Below are 22223 nucleotides of genomic sequence, written 5' to 3' on the forward strand. Positions count from 1 at the left end.
CCACATGCAACAGGAGGAGAGCACGTAGATGCGAAAAGGAATTACAAGGAGCAAAGTGATCATGCTGTTTGTATGTGGCTGCTATGAAAGCCAACTCTGTTTGCCTGTGATCAGGGGTGTATTCATTCTGCTGATTCGGTTGAAAAAAAAATCTTAAAACAGAAGCTAACGAATATACCCAAATTAGTCCAATAGAAACTCTAATTTGCAACTGTTGAACTAATTACACCCTAGATCAGCTAGATGCACACAAGAGTGTGTAAGTCGGTATTTAATGTCACCTTGATTACTAAAAATCATCTTGACCTGTGCCCCTAAGCTGTAGCCTAAACCTATTGACGTTACACTGAACTGTGTCAATGGAATATAAATAGCAGTCTTCCAATATGCTGTAATAGAAATAAGGCCATGTTTACGTATATATTTTTTTTCTTTAATCGTCATCCCTCACCTAAACGGCACCGACCGCCACTGTACTGTTGCAACGTTAACGTTAGTTAGCTACGCAAACACGGAAATCATCCTTGCCGTTTCAAAATGGAATCCCGGCCGTAGGTATGTGGCTGGCTAGCTAACTATCAAACAGTAGTCAGTTGCGAACAGGGAAAAGATTAGTGATGGATACCGATCAGAAAGTCTTGACGAGACAGCTTGCTAATGTGCAACTAATCAAGCTTGCCACAGCTGACTACGTACGTGCGCTAACGTTAGCTAGTTACTACAGGTAGATAGCTGGCACAAGCTGGAATCACACAGGAAAACAAGCAGATAGAGAGCAACTCTAGTGATATGTTGTCGAACTGGGTAACGTTACCTGTTGATATGACAATCAATGGTTAAATTGCCTTTTAAATTACGTTTGGGTTAGCATTCCAGCATGATTTCAATTTTTTCTTGATTCCTGTCACCACGTTTCCACGTCCAGCCTACGCCGCTAAGCAACCAAATTGTAAAATCGTTGATAGACAGTTGACTCAACCTATCTTCGGTACGAGCAGTTTTCCTTCTCAGATAAAGGACCTATCACATGATTATCTCATGCGCGTCCCATATAATCCATGGTCATTGGACACAATTTTGATTGAAACTAAATTTGACCAACAGAATGCCCGCCACTACTGTACTGACGGTCACAAAAAAATGAACAGTAGCTAGGTTTTTATTTTATTTTTTAACAGTAGCTAGCTAGCTCTTTTACAAACAGGAAAACAATACTTTTTTTTTTAACTCACTTGTTCCATGGCTTAAAATCCATTATACCGGACAAATCAGCTGTGGACGACTACACACTGTTGAGGTAATGAAATGTGTAGCTTACGACCTGGCACCCAGTTAACTATAGCTAACGTTAGCTAGCATAGTAACGTTACTGCAGTTTGCTAAACTACAGCAGGGGCGTATTCATTGAGCCAATTCTGTTGCAAAATGTTTCTTAAACGAAAGCGAACGAAACGGGGAGGGACCTACCAATGACTGTATATATGACCTACTTGAATTTGACCAATAGAAACTCTAGTTTTATTTGCAAACCGTTCCGTTTTATAACTGTTTAGACTAATGATTACACCCTAGTTGCTAGACTGGTCTTGCTAGTTACTTTATAAGTACTTAGTCGACCTGGGTTACACACTTGCATTGATCTGATCTTGCATTGCTGTTTAAATTATTACTGTATGTATCATTAAGGCCATGTATTCCTGTAAATTTGCTCAGTCGCACACCGAGGTCAAATTACACTGAACAACACAAAGTGTTGGTTTCATGAACTGAAATAAAAGATCTCAGAAATGTTCAATATGCACAAAAATCTTATTTCTCTTAAATGTTGTGCACAAATGTGTTTACATATTTGTTATGTAATGAGCATTTATCCTTTGCTAAAATAATCCATCCACCTGACAGGTATGGCATATCAAGAATCGGATTAAACAGCATGATCATTATGCAGGTGCACCTTGTGCTGGGAACAATTTATGTATATTTTTTTACTAGGCAAGTCTGTTAAGAACAAATTCTTATTTACAATGATGGCCTGCCCCAGATGACGCTGGGCCAATTGTGCACGTCCCTATGGGACTCCCAATCACAGCCGGTTGTGATACAGCCTGGAATTGAACCAGGGTCTGAGATGCAGTGCCTTAGACCCCTGCACCACTCGGGAGCCCCTAAAAGGCCACTAAATTGTGCAGTTTTGTCACACAACACAATGTCACACGTTTTGAGGGAGCGCTCAGTTGGTATGCTGATAAGAATTTCGCTACACCTGCAATAGCATCTGCTAAATATGTGTGTGACCAATAAAATATGATTTGATTTTGACAGCAGGAATGTCAACCAGAGCTGTTGCCAAATAGTTAATGTTAATTTTTCTACCATAAGTTGCCTCCAACGTCGTTTTAGAGAATTTGGGAGTACGTTCAACCGGCCTCACAACGGCAGACCACGTGTAACCACGCCAGCCCAGGACCTCCACATTCGGCTTTTTCACCTGTGGGATCGTCTGAGACCAGCCAACCGGCAAACTGATGAAACTGTGGGTTTGCAAAACCAAATAATTTCTGCTCAAACAGTCAGAAACCGTCTCATGGAAGCTCATCTGCGTGGTCGTTATCCTCACTAGACCTGACTGCAGTTCGGCTTTGTAACCTACTTCAGTGGGCAAATGCTCACCTTCGATGGCCACTGGCATGCTGGAGAAATGTGCTCTTCACGGATGAATCCCGGTTTCAACTGTACTGTGCAGATGGCAGACAGCGTGAATGGTGTCATGTGAGCAAGCGGTTTGTTGACGTCAACGTTGTGAACAGAGTGCCACATGGTGGGGTTATGGTATGGGCAGGCATAAGCTATGGACAACAAACACAATTGCATTTTATTGATGGCAATTTTAATGCACAGAGATACCGTGACAAGATCCTGAGGCCCTTTGTTGTGCCATTAATCTGCCGCTATAATCTCATGTTTCAACATGATCATGCACGGCCCCATGTTGCAAGGGTCTGTACACAGTTCCTGGAAGCTGAAAATGTTCCAGTTCTTCCATGGCCTGCATACTCACCAGATCTCACCCATTGAACATGTTTGGGCATGTTTGGATCGACGTGTACCAGTTCCGGCCAATGTCCGGCAACTCCTATTGAAGAGGAGTGGGACAACATTCCACAGGCCTGATCAATTTTATATGAATGAGATGTGTCACACTGCAAGAGGTAAATGGTAGACAGCAGATACTGACTGGTTTTTTGATCCATGAAATTGTTGCATGTTTGTATTTTTGTTCAGTGTCGTTTTATGTTGGATATTCGGTTTTCTCTAGTCAATATCTATTGAAAAAAACATGCCATGGCTATGATATATGATATCTTATTTTCAATGACAGCCTAGGAACAATGCCTTGTTCAGGGGCAGAAAGACAGATTTTTTACCTCGTCAGCTGAGGGATTCGATCTTGCAACCTTTCGGTTACTAGTCCAACACTAGGCTACCTGCCGTCTGAATCATGGGAAGATGGAGAAACATCCAGACCTTTTTTTAATTTGAAATTTCAATCTTCAATAGCGCATAAATAAAGCCTGCTATGACTATGCAAATGATATATTCTGAATCGGGAGGATTGAGGAAAATCCACACCTTTTTCATTTTATTTTTGAATGTAATTATTTTGGGGGTGATTTCAATCTTCATATCTTTTAAATGAAGCATGTCGTGACTATTAAAATTATATATTGGAATCAGGAGAGGATGGAAAAAAATCCATGCCTTTTTTATTTAGAAATCTAGAAATACAGTGTCGTCCGTAGTTATTGGGACAGTGACACATTTTTTCTTGTTTTGGCTCTGTACTCCATCTCTTTGGATTTAAAATGATACAATGACGATGTGGTTAAAGTGCAGACAGTCTGCTTTAATTTGAGGGTATTTTTAGGGGACCAAAAGTATTGGGACATAATCACTAATATGTGTATTAAAGTAGTCATAAATTTAGCATTTGGTCCCAAATTCCTAGCACACAATGATTACCCAAAACGTGTTACTTTACTAACTTGTTGGATGCATTTGCTGTTTGTTTTAGTTGTGTTTCAGATTATTTTGTACCCAATAGAAATTAATGATAAATAATGCATTGTGTCATTTTGGAGTCACTTTTATTGTAAATAAGAATAAAATATGTTTCTTAACATTTCTACATTTATGTGGATTCTAATCATGATTATGGATAGTCCTGAATGAATCGTGAATAATGATATTTTTCCTTACGGATTTCAATCTTTAATAGCTCTTCAACAAAGCATGCAATGACAATGAAAATTCTATATTCTAAATCAGGGGAGGATGGAGAAAAATGTGCACCTTTAAAACAAATGTAAGATTTTTTTTCTTCCGTATTTCAGTCTTCTGTTGCTCTTAAACAAAGTCTGGAAATTATATATTCTGAATCAAGGGAGTAGGGAGAATAATCCACACCTTTTTTGTTATTGTTGTTTCTTCTTCTTTCATTTTTTTCTTCTGGATTGGATTTTTGTTCATAGCCCCCAGAATATATAATTTTCATATTCATGACACGCTTTGTTTAAGAGGAATGAAAGATTGAAATCCGAAATCATAGTTATAAAAAACATATATACATTTTTTTCCATTGTTCTCCATCCACCCCTGATTCAGAATAATCAATGTTCATAGTCATGGCATGTTTGGTTCAATGGTTATTGACGGGAGAAAACCGAACATCCAATTTAAAACAAATTTTACCTCTGTCACACACACATTCTTGTACATATTTCAGGGCTGCTTTGGTCCAGAGTTGACTTACACTTTTGGATGCATGACGAGGATCTGAAAGATGACGACCGAGACCCACGTCAAGGACATCAAGCCAGGACTCAAGAATCTCAGTGTCATCTTCATCGTACTTGAAACAGGTGCTAACTCCTTACTAACAGTAATGTTTTAAATAATCAATTAATGATGAACAGAAACAGAATGTATATAATTATCTTGTAATCCACTCGCGTGGAACAAAATGTATGTAAAATCTTACACACAATATAATGGCACAACACAGAGGCTTGACAGTCAGAGAAACATCCTTATACGTCACCATGTAGACTAATGATAACAATTCATGTTGGTTTATTTGAATCATGCCAGCTATCAAAAAACGTATCTGTGTTGAACTTTCCCTTTTCTCTTTCCCACAAATGGATATATACTCTCCTCATAATCGATGTTTACTCTCCAACTTTCACATTATCTCTCTCAGAATGATCTTCTTGACCCTCTCAGGGCTGGGCGTCTCACAGGCTGACTACGAGCGGTGTAATCTATATTATTCAATTATTGCACCCACACTGCTCGCGTGCGCCAATGAGCATCTGCGTTGCCAAGGGCTAAAATAGAGGTCAGTTATATTTCTGCCGCAGATCGCGCTGCAAGTCCTGCCTCTCCCATCTCCTCATTGGTTTATAGAAGAAAGTACCCACGTGCCATCTCCTCATTGGTTATACCCGCGTGGGTGACTGAAGACGAACGAGGTCAGTGGCGGTAATGCACCTAATTTATGAAAGTTGCCAATTGCAATATAAAGTCCAGAGAAAAAAAAGCCTGAAAGGATGAGAGATGACTAGAAACAATTCAGTCGACCGTTTTATGTGTGGATTAATTGGTGGAGTAGAGGACCTTGTTATTTTACCTGAAATGCACAACTCAATGTTTATATCCCAGGACAAATTAGCTAGCAAGTGCAAGCTAGCTATCTAAATTGCCATACATGTTTAATGCTTTTCGACCTGTCCCCAAATGAATATAATTGGTTCAGAGTTTGTTTTGATATTTTAACCTGTGTGTCGTGATCCCGTTTGGTGTGGGGGGACAAAATAAATTTATGCACGATGGCGCACACGCGCAGCCCAGTTTGCGTTCCATGTCAGGCTCTGCGCACTCTTGGATTGCATTTATGTGTATTTTTATTTAACCTTTTTTTAACTAGGCAAGTCAGTTAAGAACAAATTCTTATATACAATGACAGCCTACCCCGGCCCAATTGTGCGCCGCCTTATGGGACTCAGCCTGGATTCAAACCAGGTACTGTAGTGAAACCTCTTGCACTGAGGTGCAGTGCCTTTAAACCGCTGTGTCACTTGGGAGCATCCTTCCTGGCGGCTGCTTCTACCAGGTGGCGTGGAGAGGATATGTGTCTGCACCATGTGCTCTCACTACTGGTGTTCGGCTCTAGGCCCTCTCCTCTTTTCTCCTTACACTAGGTCACTTTGCTCTGTCATATCCTCACATGTTCTCTCCTATCATTGCAGATGACACTCAACTACTTTTCTCATTCCCCCCCTTCTGACACCCAGCTGGCAACACACATCTCTGCATGTCTAGCAGATATCTCAGCTTGGATGTTGGCCCACCACTTCAAGCTCAACCTCGACAGGGAAGGCCTGTCCGCTCCAAGACCTCTCCATCACATTCGACAACTCCACTGTGTCCCCCTCCCAGAGTGCAAAGAACCTTGGCGTGACCCTGGACAACACCCTGTCATTCTCTGCAAACATCAAAGCAGTAACTCACTCCTGCAAATTCATGCTCTACAACATCCGTAGAGTACGACCTTTCCTCACACAGGAAGTGGCGGAGGTCCTAATTTAGGCACTTGTCATCTCCCGTCTGGACCACTTCAATTCTCTGTTACCTGGGATCCCGCTTGTGCCATCAAACTCCTGCAACTTATCCAGAACGCCGCAGCCCTCCTGAAGTTCAACTTTCCCAAGTTCTGCCATGTCACCTTGCTCCTCCGTACACTCCACTGGCTTCCAGGCGAAGCTCGCATCCACTACAAGACCATGGTACTTGCCTACCGAATATCAAGGGGAACTGCCCCTCCTTACCTTCAGGCTATGCTTAAACCCTACATCCCAACCCAAGCACTCCGTTTGGCCGCCTACCAGCACTAACTTTGCTGATAACTTCTTTATTGAGGACAAGTGGACTTAATACGACTGTGATATGTGGTTGTCTCACCTAGCTATCTTAAGCTGAATGCAATAATTGTAAGTCACTCTGGATAAGAGCATCTGCTAAATGACAAAAAGTATAATAATGAGATATTTGACACTATCCTTGTACACCTAGCTTGTTCTTGTCTTTGTACACCAATCAAAGGCCACTGATTACTTGTCCCTCTTACCCACTCTCACATAGGACGAGTGACAAAGACAAAGGATGGGTATGAGGTGCGGACCTGTAAGGTGGCCGACAAGACCGGCAGCATTAGCATCTCAGTTTGGGATGAGGTAGGGGGACTGATCCAAACCGGTGACATCATCAGACTCACTAAGGGGTGAGTCATTTATTGAGTCACAGCACAGTCAAGTTAATGCCACACTTTATGGACAGGGCTCCAAACCTACAGCCGAGTATAAAATCAACATACAGTGCATTGTGAAAGTATTCGGCCCCCTTGAACTTTGCGACCTTTTGCCACATTTCAGGCTTCAAACATAAAGATATAAAACTGTATTTTTTTGTGAAGAATCAACAACAAGTGGGACACAATCATGAAGTGGAACGACATTTATTGGATATTTCAAACTTTTTTAACAAATCAAAAACTGAAAGATTGGGCGTGCAAAATTATTCAGACCCTTTACTTTAAGTGCAGCAAACTCTCTCCAGAAGTTCAGTGAGGATCTCTGAATGATCCAATGTTGACCTAAATGACTAATGATGATAAATACAATCCACCTGTGTGTAATCAAGTCTCCGTATAAATGCACCTGCACTGTGATAGTCTCAGAGGTCCGTTAAAAGCGCAGAGAGCATCATGAAGAACAAGGAACACACCAGGCAGGTCTGAGATACTGTTGTGAAGAAGTTTAAAGCCGGATTTGGATACAAAAGGATTTCCCAAGCTTTAAACATCCCAAAGGAGCACTGTGCAAGCGATAATATTGAAATGGAAGGAGTATCAGACCACTGCAAATCTACCAAGACCTGGCCGTCCCTCTAAACTTTCAGCTCATACAAGGAGAAGACTGATCAGAGATGCAGCCAATAAGCCCATGATCACTCTGGATGAACTGCAGAGATCTACAGCTGAGGTGGGAGACTCTGTCCATAGGACAACAATCAGTCGTATATTGCACAAATCTGGCCTTTATGGAAGAGTGGCAAGAAGAAAGCCATTTCTTAAAGATATCCATAAAAAGTGTTGTTTAAAGTTTGCCACAAGCCACCTGGGAGACACACCAAACATGTGGAAGAAGGTGCTCTGGTCAGATGAAACCAAAATTGAACTTTTTGGCAACAATGCAAGACGTTATGTTTGGCGTAAAAGCAACACAGCTCATCACCCTGAACACACCATCCCCACTGTCAAACATGGTGGTGGCAGCATCATGGTTTGGGCCTGCTTTTCTTCAGCAGGGACAGGGAAGATGGTTAAAATTGATGGGAAGATGGATGGAGCCAAATACAGGACCATTCTGGAACAAAACCTGATGGAGTCTGCAAAAGACCTGAGACTGGGACGGAGATTTGTCTTCCAACAAGACAATGATCCAAAACATAAAGCAAAATCTACAATGGAATGGTTCAAAAATAAAGCAAAAGGTGGCGCTACAAAGTATTAACTTAAGGGGGCTGAATAATTTTGCACGCCCAATTTTTCAGTTTTTGATTTGTTAAAAAAGTTTGAAATATCCAATAAATGTCGTTCCACTTCATGATTGTGTCCCACTTGTTATTGATTCTTCACAAAAAAATACAGTTTTATATCTTTGTTTGAAGCCTGAAATGTGGCAAAAGGTCAAAGTTCAAGGGGGCCGAATACTTTCGCAATGCACTGTAGAAATCAAAAAGGACCACCCAGCCATAATTTCTACCTACCAGCATGAACTTACATTTGGATGAATACATACCATAGGTTATTAGTCCTTTAATCTTGGATCAACTTTAAATCCTGGGGGGGAAATGTATTTTGTCTTGAAATTTGTGCACTTTATTTTCTCCAGATATGCGTCTGTGTTCAAAGGTTGCCTGACTCTGTACACAGGTAGAGGTGGAGAGCTGTCGAAGATTGGAGAGTAAGTTCTATAGATGCTCTGTGCTTAATAATATTTCATGCTACATATTTACGAAAAGGAGGAGCAACAATGTAAATGTTGCTGAGAGATGCATCTATTGTCATAATTTACTGGTCTAAACTAATGCTCACTTATCGTTTTGTTCAGGTTCTGCATGGTGTATTCAGAGGTGCCAAACTTCAGTGAGCCTAACCCAGAGTACTCTAACATGGACCAGATGAAGAACAAGACTGTAAGGGGTGTTTTGAACTTAGGGATATCAGTGTGTAAGCGTCTTATTACAGAATGATAGGGGAAAAAATATTATTTTAAGTAATGTTCACCTACGAATTTAGTTCAATGTTTCAAGTATCTTTTTCTTGTACTGTGTGTGAACAGATTATTTATTTCCCAGGTAGTCGGTGACCAAGGAAACATACTGAACAACAACAATAACAGCTCAGCTGGTAAGACCACTATCAAAGACCAACAAAAAATTAAGAGTTATGACGTCAAATGAAAGCGTTTCGGCAACGGCCTTCGTTAGTGTTATTTCATTTTCCTCTGCTGCTATTAGGTGATTCATGCAACATTTCCACCTGGAAGTCTACCTAAACGTCAATGCCATGTCTGTATCAGTAAACTAAAGGAATACAATTCCATGAAATAACAATATAATTTTTGATCACTGCTTTAAGCTGTAAAGTTGCTTCTTTTTCCTTGTAAGTGGCCGGTTCAGCCACCTTCAGTGTATACAAACAGCAGTGCATTTCTTTTTGGAAATTGGTTAATTGTGAACACTGTACCTCTCCCTTCTATCACTATTTATGAAGATTTCTAAATTAAGCATGCGAATTTCTTATTCTAGGTAATGAAACTACCAATGGGAACGGTGTAAACTCTCAAGGTTCCGGGAGCTCGACTAATCCTCAACAGGGAGGGCGGGCTGGCAGTGATGTTGGCAGCAGAGCAGCCAATCCAGGAGCAGGAGGGACAGCTGTCAGCAATGGAAAGGAGACTAGACGTTCAGCAAAAAGATGATTGGAGCAGAAGGAAGCAAAGTCCATCCCTCTCCAGAAATGTCAAATGATGAGACTAATGCTGCGTTCGAAGTGGAAATTTACCACCATAGAGTTAGGACTCTAAATGGATAAAACCCATTTTGGCATGAACCTTGCTATTGAGGGCTTCACCATTTTAAAGTAGTCAAATGGGTGGGACTTCCTATGGGTAAGGAAGCATCACGAGGGATGATAGTCAAGTTTTTCACTAGTAATTACCAGCTGGAGGGCTGTTCAAATGTATTTTTCCAGTCGTATGTGGAAAACGTTAAGACATTTGATTTGAATTAGGTTTGTTTACACAGAACAGAGTTCACTAAAGGTTATGTAACCATCAAGAAAAAGTATTTGTGAGAAAAATAATTATTTTCATTTTTTACAATTAAGCTGCCAAATGGGAAGCCATAACGTGTTTTTCAAAGTCAGGTAGTTTTCCAATGAGATATCTAAAATATAAAATTACTCTTTTAACTAATGTGCTGTGTAGGCTCTGTGCAAAACGTAGCCCAAACCTGACAGATTGATGTGAAGTTGGATTCAGAAATCCTTAGTTGCTACATCCATTTTTGGATGTATAAATAAATATAGATTGATGAATTTAACTTATAAATGCCTCATGAGCTTAGGTCAACTGTCATACCTCATCAGATTCAGAACCTTGCGACAGCAGCCACACTTTACATGTTGTACGACCGTTCAAACTGGTCTGGAATAGTGAGCTTACATGACAATTTTTACTCCAATGTTTGTAAACAAACTGTATAGCCTCGTAACATGGTTGAAACTACATATTTGGTATCATGGATGGTCAGTCCTTGCATCCATAGATCTGTTTATTAATTTGAAAGTGGTTACACTTCTCCAGCCCCAGATAGAGAGAAAAAAAAAAAAGTTTCAATTAAGGATTCTGGCTTGAAAATGTAAATTAAAGAAAACACAAAGTATATAGATATTAAGCAATAGCAATTTATTTAAACATAACCAATCCTAAACCACAACACTGAATGACAAGACTCAAATGCTGTAGCATACATTGTATAAAATCGATCAGGTTTCAATGCCTTGGTTTGTTAAGTTTCTCCTGTAATGTCAGAAAGGTCAATGCAGATTACTGTTTCACTAAAATCATTAAATCATGTATTTTATACATTTTCGGAACATTTTGTAAGAAATAACCATTCAGTAGCACACAATTATATAACAAGGCAAAGTGCTTTCAAGGATTGCAATGTCAAAATAATGAACACGTTGGAGATTTGTTCAGGGTTGGAAGGGTATTTATGTGTGTGTGTGTTTGTGTCTTTTACGGAATAGATCTCTAACCCCTATTACTGTATCTCACATACCTATGCTTCAGTCAAAAAGTCAAAGGTCAGTTGGTTGGGAGAGGTGATGGGAGTTGTGGTGGTAGCATGATCACAAATTAAGGTCTAGATTTGTTTTTCGTTTGAAGGCTTAAGGCTGGATGCAATACGATTTCCCATCACACAAACACCACATGCGACATATATCCATAATTTGACTTCAATAACAGCTTTAGTTATGTTGCTTTTGTAATTAAGATGCACACACGTTCTCCTAATCTCTGGTAGTTGTAGACACAGTTGCAGCTGTAAACTAGACTTTTAGACGTATGGCTCAACTTACACACAGTAAAAACCCACCATACTATGAAAAACAGGATGATACCTGGTGGATACTTTCAGGACGGGGTTTTAAAAAAAACAATCATAAAGTACCTTGTTGCAACAAGTATCTGAAGGATAGAAAACATGTACCAGAGACGAGGTTCACATGTATGCTACAACAGTTAGACCTTAAAAGAGATTTCATTTGATCAAAATACAGTTTGGCTTCACATTCCAGTGGTTGTTGGGATATCATTTTTCTTTCCATGTTCAAGCGCACGTACAAACACACACACACACACACAAAATCAAGCTCACTTTTTTTTTTTTTTTTGAGCAAAAGTGATTAATATGCTTTCATATTTTACAGACACTAGTATACAGTGAGCTACAAAAGTATTGGGACAGTGAAAACCGTTTTGGCTCTGTACTCCAGCACTTTGGATTTGATACAATGACTATGAGGTTAAAGTTCAGACTGTCAGCTTTACCTTTAGGGTATTTTCATCCATATCGGGTGAACCGTTTCAATATTACAGCACTTTCTGTACATAGTCCCTCCCAAATGTGTCACTGTCACACTACTTTTGTAGCTCACTGTAGGTGGTTATGAGCTAAGGAGACAAAGAGTAGCTGTGCATCAAGGAGGTAGGCAAAATAAAACATGATCATATTACATTAGCAGTAAAAGTAACTTTCAAAATAGCATGGACATTTGAGGTGAGACCATTTGTTTTAACTTAAATGTATTAATTGTAACTGATATAATTTGAGGTAATATGGATTCAAAAAAAAAAATAATCACACAATCTCATGCTAATAAAACTTATAAAATAAATGTTTACTGAATGCTCTAGAAAATACTGAATGCAGGCATGCTCAAGCTCTTCACCAGGCAGCAGTACTTCAAAACAGAAAGGTGCCAAAGAGAAAGCATTTCATGCATTTCCACTTGATCATTTTGCACCTCCTAATTTATAGTTTGGCCTAAATGAAGCACAATAACACTTTCCTGATCACCTACAGTTCATGCTGAAGTCACATGGGAAGTCAACATCGGCTTGGCATATTCTATCCCTTCTATGGACTACAACCAGATAGGGACTATTAGTGGTTAAAATACCTGCCTAACGTTCAACTTTATGACCAATTACTAACTTTAACCCAAAACTTCCAATATGGTGAAAACAATTGCAGCGAAACAAGAAGCCAATGAAATTCTAGCAGAGGCAATACGGACAGTCAAAGCACATAATAATTCAAGGTTGTAGCCCGTAGACCGGGCTTGTGTTACATTTTGCTTGGCTGGTCTATTGGAGTAAACAAATCCTAGCATAATACAAAGCAATGTTCAATGACTGAGTCAAACCGAGACGCCCTCCTGAATAAGACGTTAATATATCCAGAACCAAAGTAAAAATAAGGGCTGTTAAAGCAAAGGACTACCAACCTCAAGCTTTCAATTACACCAGTGCTTTACATTTCATTCAAAAGGTCTGTTAATGCATATTAGGTCTACCCCACATAGCACGTAGGATACTGTACTCATTTATTTTCAAATATGCTCAAATTAACAATAACATTTAAAATGAGTCAACCAAAAACTATTACAGGCCATTGCACCAGAATCTTACATACATCACTTGTGTTTCAAAGGAAATGTATTTCACGTTAATAATTAGAAGGAAAAAAACAATATTCTTTACGGTATTTATAAACCAGGAAGTGGGTAAAGAAATACAATAGACAGGAATGAATACACACTTTTTCTTTGCCCTTTTGCTGATAGCGGTTCATATTACCATCGCACACTCTTGACCTCATACTCACTAATGAAGACATGACAGCTAACTGCCCAAATAGTCACACTCGAACACACTTAAAACAGAACTCTATGCCTACTCACTGTACTGTAAAAGTAATCAAAACATGAAGTTCTGTGGCATAGCAATCCATTGACTTCCTTGTCCACAAAATACAATCTTCTTCCACCACCTATTCTTAGAACATGTTGCAGTACAGAGAACAATCTATACACACACAATTAAAGGGGTTGCATAAAAACTAGCCTAATAATGCCTAAGCCACAACGCTTATTCGTGATTATCTTAAGTCGGTTCATTTTGTATAAGGGGAGGGGGGGGGGGGCAGGGGTTGTACAGACACCAACTAAAACTACATCCTGATCAAATCAACATACTGCTAAAACGGTACTACAAATGTCACAAATAGAAGTCTTGCTTTATAATAATTTACCATGTTAATTTCAATACCATTTAGTTAAGTAAATCAACAACAATCTCTACACACTACTCTGTCTGAAGTGCATTTTTAGTGATGTTGTGCTTAGAACACCCAACAAAGTGCACTTGCCAATATTGCTTTTATTATGAATTCACACTATAACTCCAGTATTATCACTACTGGGATTCAACACTATTTCAATGTGTTTTTTCAGGTCCCTTGACAAATATGGCAAGCAAGCCAAAGGCAAGAATCAAACGAGAGCAAAATAAACTACAGTCAAGTTGTACATCCAGAGGGTGTTTGGATTTATGACAACAGCATGAGTGTTTCTTTGTATATTTCTCCAACCAATTAACAATTGCTTGAGGAGTTGAAGCCACAGTGCACGACATGGATGGATGATAAGACTGGGAAGCACTAGAATCATGTTGTGTTTTGAATGAACAACAATGGCTAACTGGCTTCACCAGGTCTGTAATTGTGAGCAGTTGTGTTCCTGGGAGGTGTGACCTCCACTTTTATCAACAATAAGGCTTTCAATTGGCATGAACGGAAGACCATTTTGCTGATGTGTAAAATAATTTTTTCCCCCAAGGACTTAACTATTCACTCAATGGTTTTGTAAGGACACAGTTTATTATGCCCGTCTGTATCACGACAAAGTGTCAGTCAGGATTGTATTTGGTGGTCATAGAGGAGCTGGGTTTCGCAGTTTACAAGGTAACATTCTTTAACTATAAAAATTGACCAGCCATGTGACATACAGTATATATAGAAATGCACAGAAGTCTCATAAATAAGTTACTTTATGATGTGGATCTAAAACAACTTCCGGTCCAAGACATTTCTCTCCTTTGGTTGCCTATCGAAGCATTTATTTAATGGAAACATCATGATTCAATATCCTAATTTAACTGTTTTTATTTAACCTTTAAATTTACCCAAGCAAGTCAGCTAAGAACAAATTCTTATTTTATAATGACGGCCTAACCCGGCCAAACCCTCCCCTAACCCGGACAAAGCTGGGCCAATTGTGCGCCGCCTTATGGGACTCCCAATCATGGCAGTTTGTGATACAGACCCAGGATCGAACCCAGGTCTGTAGTGATGCCTCTAGCCCTGCAATGCAGTGCCTTAGACCACTGCGCCACCCAGGATTCCTACTTGCATTGCCCCATCCTATGGGTGGCTGTCAAGAAGCAGTCGAGTCATGAAACCACCATCAAATCAAAGAAAAAAAAAGTGACAAAAATAGTTGCATAATATGTATCACATTTACTCTCCAATGAGGTCCAATACATCAATAAAATGCACTGGTTTGGGTAAAAATCATTGCAAGACATAACATCTTGAGGTAAGCTGTTCAATGTCTGATAACGGCTAATCAAGTAATACATGAAGGCATACAATAAAATAGTGTGGACATTATTCTCCACTAAGGAGACAACACCAGTGCATCCCTCTATAGTCTATTTGGAGGGTCAACTCAGTAACTGTCCTTGAAGAGGAAGAGAAGACAGACAAAATAAAGCTATTGGTGGGTCTACATCCTCTCTGAAGTATTTCAAAGAAGCCAAATACTGTTAGAGAATAAAGTCAACCCATACATCAGTTTGCTTTGTTTTGAACAAGTGTTACTAAGCCTTAACTAACTTCAGAGGCACAAGAGTGACAAACGTAATCAAACAAGTTAGGACCAGACAAACTTCAGACAGTACAACATGGGCCACACAACCGGAGGGTCGAATAGCAGAAGTGGGACCGACAGTTTGGTTCAATTTTAACAAGAATTTGGATGTTACGACTGACTAAGCATGTAAATCTTGTCCACGTAGTAGTTGTACAACATAAACAAATGAATAATGAAGGCATGAACATAGCCTACAAGCTATAAAAATCAAGAATCTTAACATGATCAGACATGCTATCTTCTCTAAGAAACATTTGGTCTACATAGAGATAGGACAGACATGCAGAAGTTGGAATCATGGAAGAACTTAATAGTGTGCTTCACGCATGAATCTGGACATTGAAGATGACATAATTCTGTCAATTTCAAGAGGTGTTTGTTTTGGTGATCAAATGTCATTTATGACTAGAAACGTCATGAGATGAATGAATCTTGTTTAATCCATTTAATATGATGTTCAGCATTTTACATGCTTACTTTTTTGAGAAAATTGTAGCCATTTATTTTCAACAAATTCTAATAACAAAGAAAGCTCTAATTCTGCCATTTATATTATGCTTGGAGAAGAGGAAATGTTCCCGGTGTCCTCTTGATTTGAAAAAATCCTTTCAAATGGGAATTAAAAAAACAACAAAAAAAGGTAACTGCCTAGCTATTGCCTTAATCCAATGACTTTTCAAGTAATGAAGGACATCGATGTCCTAGAGGTAAGTGGGAGATATCCCAGAGGACTATGTTCCGGACAGCATCACCATGGTGATCACTGGCATAACTAAAAGAAACCAAACATGCTCTTGGTTTCAAACTTCTATCCCTTCCACACCTAATTTAGAGGTTATTGAATCAGCATGACATAAGTGTTCGATACCATATGAATGCTTTCTCACTAGAAGGACCATAGTGTCTCATCAAGATAAAGGCAGCTACATTAGGCCACTATACCAATAGTGTATGTTCTTCCTATTCTCCAATTTTAACGCGACCCTACTTTAGTCTCTCTTTCCACTCACATATCTGATGGCAACATTTTGTCAGTTGCCCAAAATCCATAAATACTCTTAATCTATACAAACAAAATAAAAAAGGAAAGAAATGAAGATGTGTTGAATCTGCTTCCTTCCAAAGTTTTTAATAGTTATAACTTCTCCTGTAACTCAGTTTACAGTACTCGGACTCAATTACTTATGTGCAATTTTACCATCTTCTACCCTACTACCCATACTGCTTTTTCAAAATACAATTTGGACTTGATCAGTCTTCCACCATGCACATTCACAATTATCTAACGCTATCTATTTCACTCCATCCACTGGCCAAAGCGCCCATGTCTCTCATTCCTACAAACTGAAGCATTTTGAGAAAGTTGTCCATCTTTGCCATTTGAGCCATTGTAAGGTATTATTGTGCTTTACGACAAAAAAATTCTACACAGATGCTTTTCCATATCATACTGAGTTATTAAGGTCGACTGTTTTGATAGACAAAAACGGACACATTCCCAAATGTAAAAATCGTCTACGCACTACAAACAAAACATAGAGTAGCAAAACAACTATACATCATTTCTAAGAGGTATTGTAAAGGCAGTCCATGGTGAGTCCATGGTTAACAGGAGGGATAGCTCGGCTATTAGCGCTAGTGCCCATTGTTGAATAACAAAAGCTAGAGAGGAACTAAAAGTAATCATTCACCAAATGATTTATAAGAGTCAAAACGATTATATTGGAGTGAGGCTTGTACCGCTAAATGTAAGGCATATATATGCTGGATGTACCACGTTTTTAGGCTAACCCATCCGCAGAATGCAATAATACCCTTCAATGGCACAAACTAGTTAGCCATCCCTTCATATCAAAAGATGAAACACAATCCTACCACATCTATGCATGAGGAAGCAGAGGTAAAAGATCATTTTGCTTTAGTTCATTTTTCAGTCTTTTCCCATAATTTCTAGAACTTAACTTAAACAGTGCGTCAAAAGTCACCAGTTACTTGAAAATCAAAACCCCTGCCATAATTTAGACCATACATTCACGTTTTTTGTCAGCAATTGACTAATATGGCTTAGTTAAGATGTCTGCAAATGTATGTAATATCTCAAATTTCGGTAAAGTCAAGTGTTTTTCAGTTTCATCCCCTGCTTTTTGGCAACTCAATGAAAGGCAGCGCAAGTATAATTTTCCATTTGAAATGTGTTTTGTTGTTGCTGCACACGTGTGCACACCAAGGTGTGACCATAGACTTTTCACTGCTCTCTTAATGCTAACCCCAAAGAGAAACATGCCCCTCCAATTAAACAGTGTGTCTCTCCCACAAGCACATCACACATGATTGTGAAGATCAGTCACCAGTTCATGTACTCTCATCTCTCCACTGAAGGTATTGTTCTCCCTAAATAGAAGTTTATATCTACATAGGTAACATACTGTATGTACCGGTATACATAAATACACATATAGAGATATTAAATATACAAAAGTGCTTATTCTTGAAATAAGTGCTTTGGGTCAGGACTGAGTGAAAATTGTTGTTTTTGTTGCGTCACTGAAAATCTAAAATGCTTTCCGACAGTCTATGGCCCCAAAGATCACAATACTAGGTTCATCTATGTCCACAGTGTAAACAGAATAGTTAAAGGGAGGGAGGAAATAAAAACTTTTTTTTAAAAAGGGGAAGGAAAGGGGCTTCATGAATTTAGTCCTTTAACTCTTTACTTGTATGTCTTTAGGCATCCGATTGATCAGTAAGGGATTCAGTTTCACATTAAAACTTATTCCAAAAGGGAGATTGGGGTTTTCAATGTCATGTCTAACCAGCCTAACGACAACAAAACCGTAGGCTACACCAAATCCACAGTCAATGAAATGTCACACCGTTACACAATATAGGGGGGGGGGGGGGGGAAGGGATCTAGTAAGTTCCTATTCTCATTTAAATCAACGCAACAATTATAATTAACATAGCAATTCACCCTAGAACATTATTAAATGGCTTACTATTCGATGTGATCTCACCTCATCGAACTGGGCCTAAACCTTCTCTGACATCATATAAAAAGGCTTATGTAAAATGCCACAAAAATTTCAGGTAGCTTAATACAATCATTTTTTTCAGCATATTAGTATAAATATGAGGAACAACGACACTGGTTTTGGAATTTGCTATTCCTACATCATGTAAAGGATATTGACTTTGTCATCTTATTTTTTTCTTAAAAGGCTTTGACATTAAAAACCTTGTGGAATAACATTACTGGCATCTGAATAGGTGCAAGATAAGCTTTTCCTTTTTTTAAAACACAGTTCCTTCCCAGCCCTATGATTGAATGCACCAGGAGCTGACAATGAATCTCAGGCTGAAATATGATTCAGAAATTGATGCATCAAATGTTTTTTGTTCTTAATATAATGAATAGCACGTACATCTAAGGAGATGTGCAAAATGATTTTGATATTCCATTCAAAAGAGAACAATTCGAGGTGACAACTGATAATAGGAATGAGGCATATCCAGAGAGAAACAACAATGTAACGGAGGAAGAGGGTTAAGGTTGTCAGTGTATAACACAATGGAGGTATTTGTACCAGACATGTCAACATGGTGTTCTTGTTGCCGCAAAAGAGAAATGGGAGCACACATACTTCAAAACGGGTGTAAAGAAATCCTCAATGACTCAAATAAACAAAATCCCGAAAGACACTTCTTCAAAACAACTTCCGAAAAGCATTTAACTTATAAATAAAAAGCCCTTGTGATGCTGATTGTCATCTCAAAAAAAAAAAAAAAAAGTAGCTGTCCATACATAACCGTACCAACATAATATAAGCATGTGTGTTTTTGTGTCAGCCATACTTTGTCAATATGGTGTACTGTTAAGAGAAAAGATATGCATCGGTACAGTAACACTACTTGTGCAATTTTGCCATCTAACTACATTTATGTAATATGTAAAATACAGATACAAGGCAGGCTAATGCAGAATGTTACAGTACACCATGGATTTAAAAAATACTTTCTCCTTTTAAATATTCAAATTACTTTATGAATGTTTGACTAGGGTCAAATGCCGATAAAGATTGATTTTGTCATTTTTAAAAAAAAATGTGGGGGGGATCTTTACAATCTCAAGAAAACAATTACAAACGGAGTGAACATCATTTTGAATTCTTTTCAGATGAACGTAACTAACAATCTTCATAAATAGCGTAATCAACTGATTACCCTTGAAACTACACTGATTCAACTACTGTGCAAAAGGCGGCAGAGAAGCGATCAACAAAAATGAATGGATCTATAGTGTGGCCCAAACAGGAGTCAATGAGTTGCGTTGTTAAAATCTTTGAGGTAAGTACAAGACGTGCCTAATTCAAATTTAAAAAGGAATGCATTTGTGTTTTTGGCTGTACTTTTGACAACTCCCAATGCTATGCCTATCAACGTGACAAGTGAGGATTACAGCGCATGCCGTTTGATTGGGATTACTGACTTTTTTTCAAGTATGGCTGTTTGGAAAGAATAGAAAAACAATTTAAAAAAACATTCTACCTATTCCATTTGAAAAATAATACTAACTTTGGAGGTAGTGCAAATTGTTTTCTTGAAAACTTGAAGTCATCCCCAATGTTGAGGTAAAAACATGAACCTTTCCACACAGCAAACTGCATGAAAAGAAAAAAAATGCTAAAGAATTTGAAGTCTGTTTGAATATTGCTTCCCAATAATGAAAAAAAAAAAAATTACACACCAAATGTAGACCCGCATTGACAGAAACCGTGAATAGAATCCATGGAAAAGGCAGCAATATTTTAGCAGCTATATTGAAAACACGTCTTCGCTCTTTATTTTCCTACTGGAGGCATGGCCTTATTGTGCAAACATATTAGACTGTCGATTCACAAGTAAATACGACAACCATTTACATTATGTAAACAAGTGTTTATACGACAGCAACAAACATAGCTTATGCTGTTCAGTATGTGTGCTAAACCCATTTCTCTTCAAATCTACATTTCATCCTTTAAAAATGTCCCACTAGCATTGTTCTCTTTTAAAATCTTAAATAATCAGGAATCAGGTGGGAGATCAGAGGGTATAAACTAGGTGAGGTTAAGGGGTTGTGGTTGTCTCTCAGTATTCCATAGGCACAACATTGTTAAATATCCAGAAACGTCTTAGAACCGCCTTAAGGTACCAAACGTATTCTACGACAGTGACGAACGGGAGTGGGGTTCAGGCAAGACCCACAACGACTCCCTTCAGTATGGACTCAGTGAGAGGGGGCTAATGCAGAAAAACCCAGACAACAAAAGTCAGGCATCTACTGGACCTGGTGGATGAGGTCACTCAGACAGCCTTAGCAAGTGGGAGGTGCTTGTTGTCGGACTTCTAGGTGAGTCAACACCAGCTTGTCACCGCTTGTTTTCAAATCCATGGGCTTCTCTGCAGAGCTCTCAACTCACCCAGACTCTTAACTGTACAGTCAAACCCAGCGACGGTCTAGCACTCTCTCCCGTTCTTTCCCTCGCTCTATTACTTCAGTTTTATTCTAGTCTTCGGAGAGAGGCTCAGCACTGGAAATACCCACACATGCTGCATATTGCACCAGTTTCAGTCAGAGTAGAAGTTGGCGAGGCACCGTTCTCCTTCTACTAGGTCATCGCTTTCACTGGGATTTGCGAGGTAAGTTCATTCGTTGTTGAAGTGCAATGTCAAAAATTCACAATAATTTAAATTGAATTTAGAATTAATTTAGACCGTAGCTTATAACACATGCTTGTGAATCTGTTAATTCAACAAAACCGTGATAACTTCATGATGATACAGAAACTCTGCCGGTACGATTCAGAGGGACTCAGTGACGTGCTCTGTCCTGGACACTGGACAGAGGGTGCCTGACCTAAGGCCAGGCTAGCGACGACAGAGACGATATGCCACAGAGGAGAGGCAAATAATTGCATATATGTTTGACTGCACCCATAAGGGATTTAGTTTTTCTTTAAACACACAGACAAACGCACACGCACATATACCGACACACACATCCAAACACACACATCCAAACGCACACGCTCACTTACACACATGTAATTCAAAGTATATTCCTGCTCTTGTTGTGTGTGTTAGAAGGGGGGGGGGGGGGGGGTCCCCCGGATCATAGTGGATTACAGAGGGCAGATCTGGCTAGTTAAAGATATAAGGGGACAGGGAAGGGAGGTCTGAGGGGAACAGGTTGGGGGTTCGCTTCACTCGGTGAAGCAGCCGTCCAGGCCGGCGGTGCCGTGGCGGTCCTTGGCGTAGGCGTGGTGCAGGGTGCCGTTGGGCAGGGGCCCGCAGGTGGTGGCGATGCCACAGTGCTTCAGCAGGTTGAGGCCAAAGGAGGCGGCGGCGCTGGCGTCTTTGGGAGGGAAAGGCTTCATGGTGGAGAGGATCAGGGCCAGGCAGTCCGCCACATCCTTGTTAGGGGCACAGGCCAGGGCCGGGGTGTGGCCTGACGATAGGAGACAGAAACACGCACATTGATTAAAATGTATATTTC

The 22223-nt window shown here is 39.4% G+C and overlaps 3 protein-coding genes across 6 annotated transcripts in view; 1 reads left to right on the forward strand and 2 right to left on the reverse strand.

Moving 5' to 3' along the window:
• LOC110494171 (E3 ubiquitin-protein ligase NRDP1) overlaps window positions 1-1403 on the reverse strand; it is a 30418-nt gene extending 29015 nt beyond the window's left edge. The window contains exon 1 of one of the 2 annotated variants that reach the window (XM_021568984.3): window positions 1233-1403. The gene's annotated coding sequence lies outside the window, so the exon portion shown is untranslated. Of the gene's footprint in view, window positions 1-814; window positions 958-1232 lie in introns of those variants that run through there. The other variant, XM_021568983.3, reaches the window with a different exon arrangement.
• nabp2 (nucleic acid binding protein 2) lies at window positions 482-10599 on the forward strand. Of its 2 annotated transcripts, none has more exons than XM_021568987.3 (7): window positions 482-555; window positions 4784-4919; window positions 7201-7339; window positions 9012-9083; window positions 9231-9315; window positions 9478-9529; window positions 9931-10599. In XM_021568987.3, the coding sequence occupies exons 2-7, from the start codon at window positions 4841-4843 to the stop codon at window positions 10101-10103; spliced, it is 600 nt and encodes a 199-aa protein (XP_021424662.2). In that variant the 5' UTR covers window positions 482-555; window positions 4784-4840; the 3' UTR covers window positions 10104-10599. The 2 variants fall into 2 exon arrangements, with proteins under 2 accessions (XP_021424662.2, XP_021424661.2); XM_021568986.3 differs by having other exon boundaries at window positions 500-1297.
• A 470-nt stretch (window positions 10600-11069) lies between these two features.
• The window catches only part of LOC110494173 (serine/threonine-protein phosphatase 6 regulatory ankyrin repeat subunit C), a 33747-nt gene continuing 22593 nt past the window's right edge, over window positions 11070-22223 (reverse strand). The window contains exon 28 of one of the 2 annotated variants that reach the window (XM_090205573.1): window positions 11070-22175. In XM_090205573.1, coding sequence (XP_090061699.1) covers window positions 21931-22175 — 245 coding nt within the window. In that variant the 3' untranslated portion in view covers window positions 11070-21930. The remainder of the gene's footprint in view (window positions 22176-22223) is intronic. The other variant, XM_036950250.2, reaches the window with a different exon arrangement.

This window comes from Oncorhynchus mykiss, chromosome 17 (assembly GCF_057628025.1).
Source record: "Oncorhynchus mykiss isolate SJ-2025 chromosome 17, ASM5762802v1, whole genome shotgun sequence".
NCBI classification, from domain to species: Eukaryota; Metazoa; Chordata; class Actinopteri; order Salmoniformes; family Salmonidae; genus Oncorhynchus; species Oncorhynchus mykiss.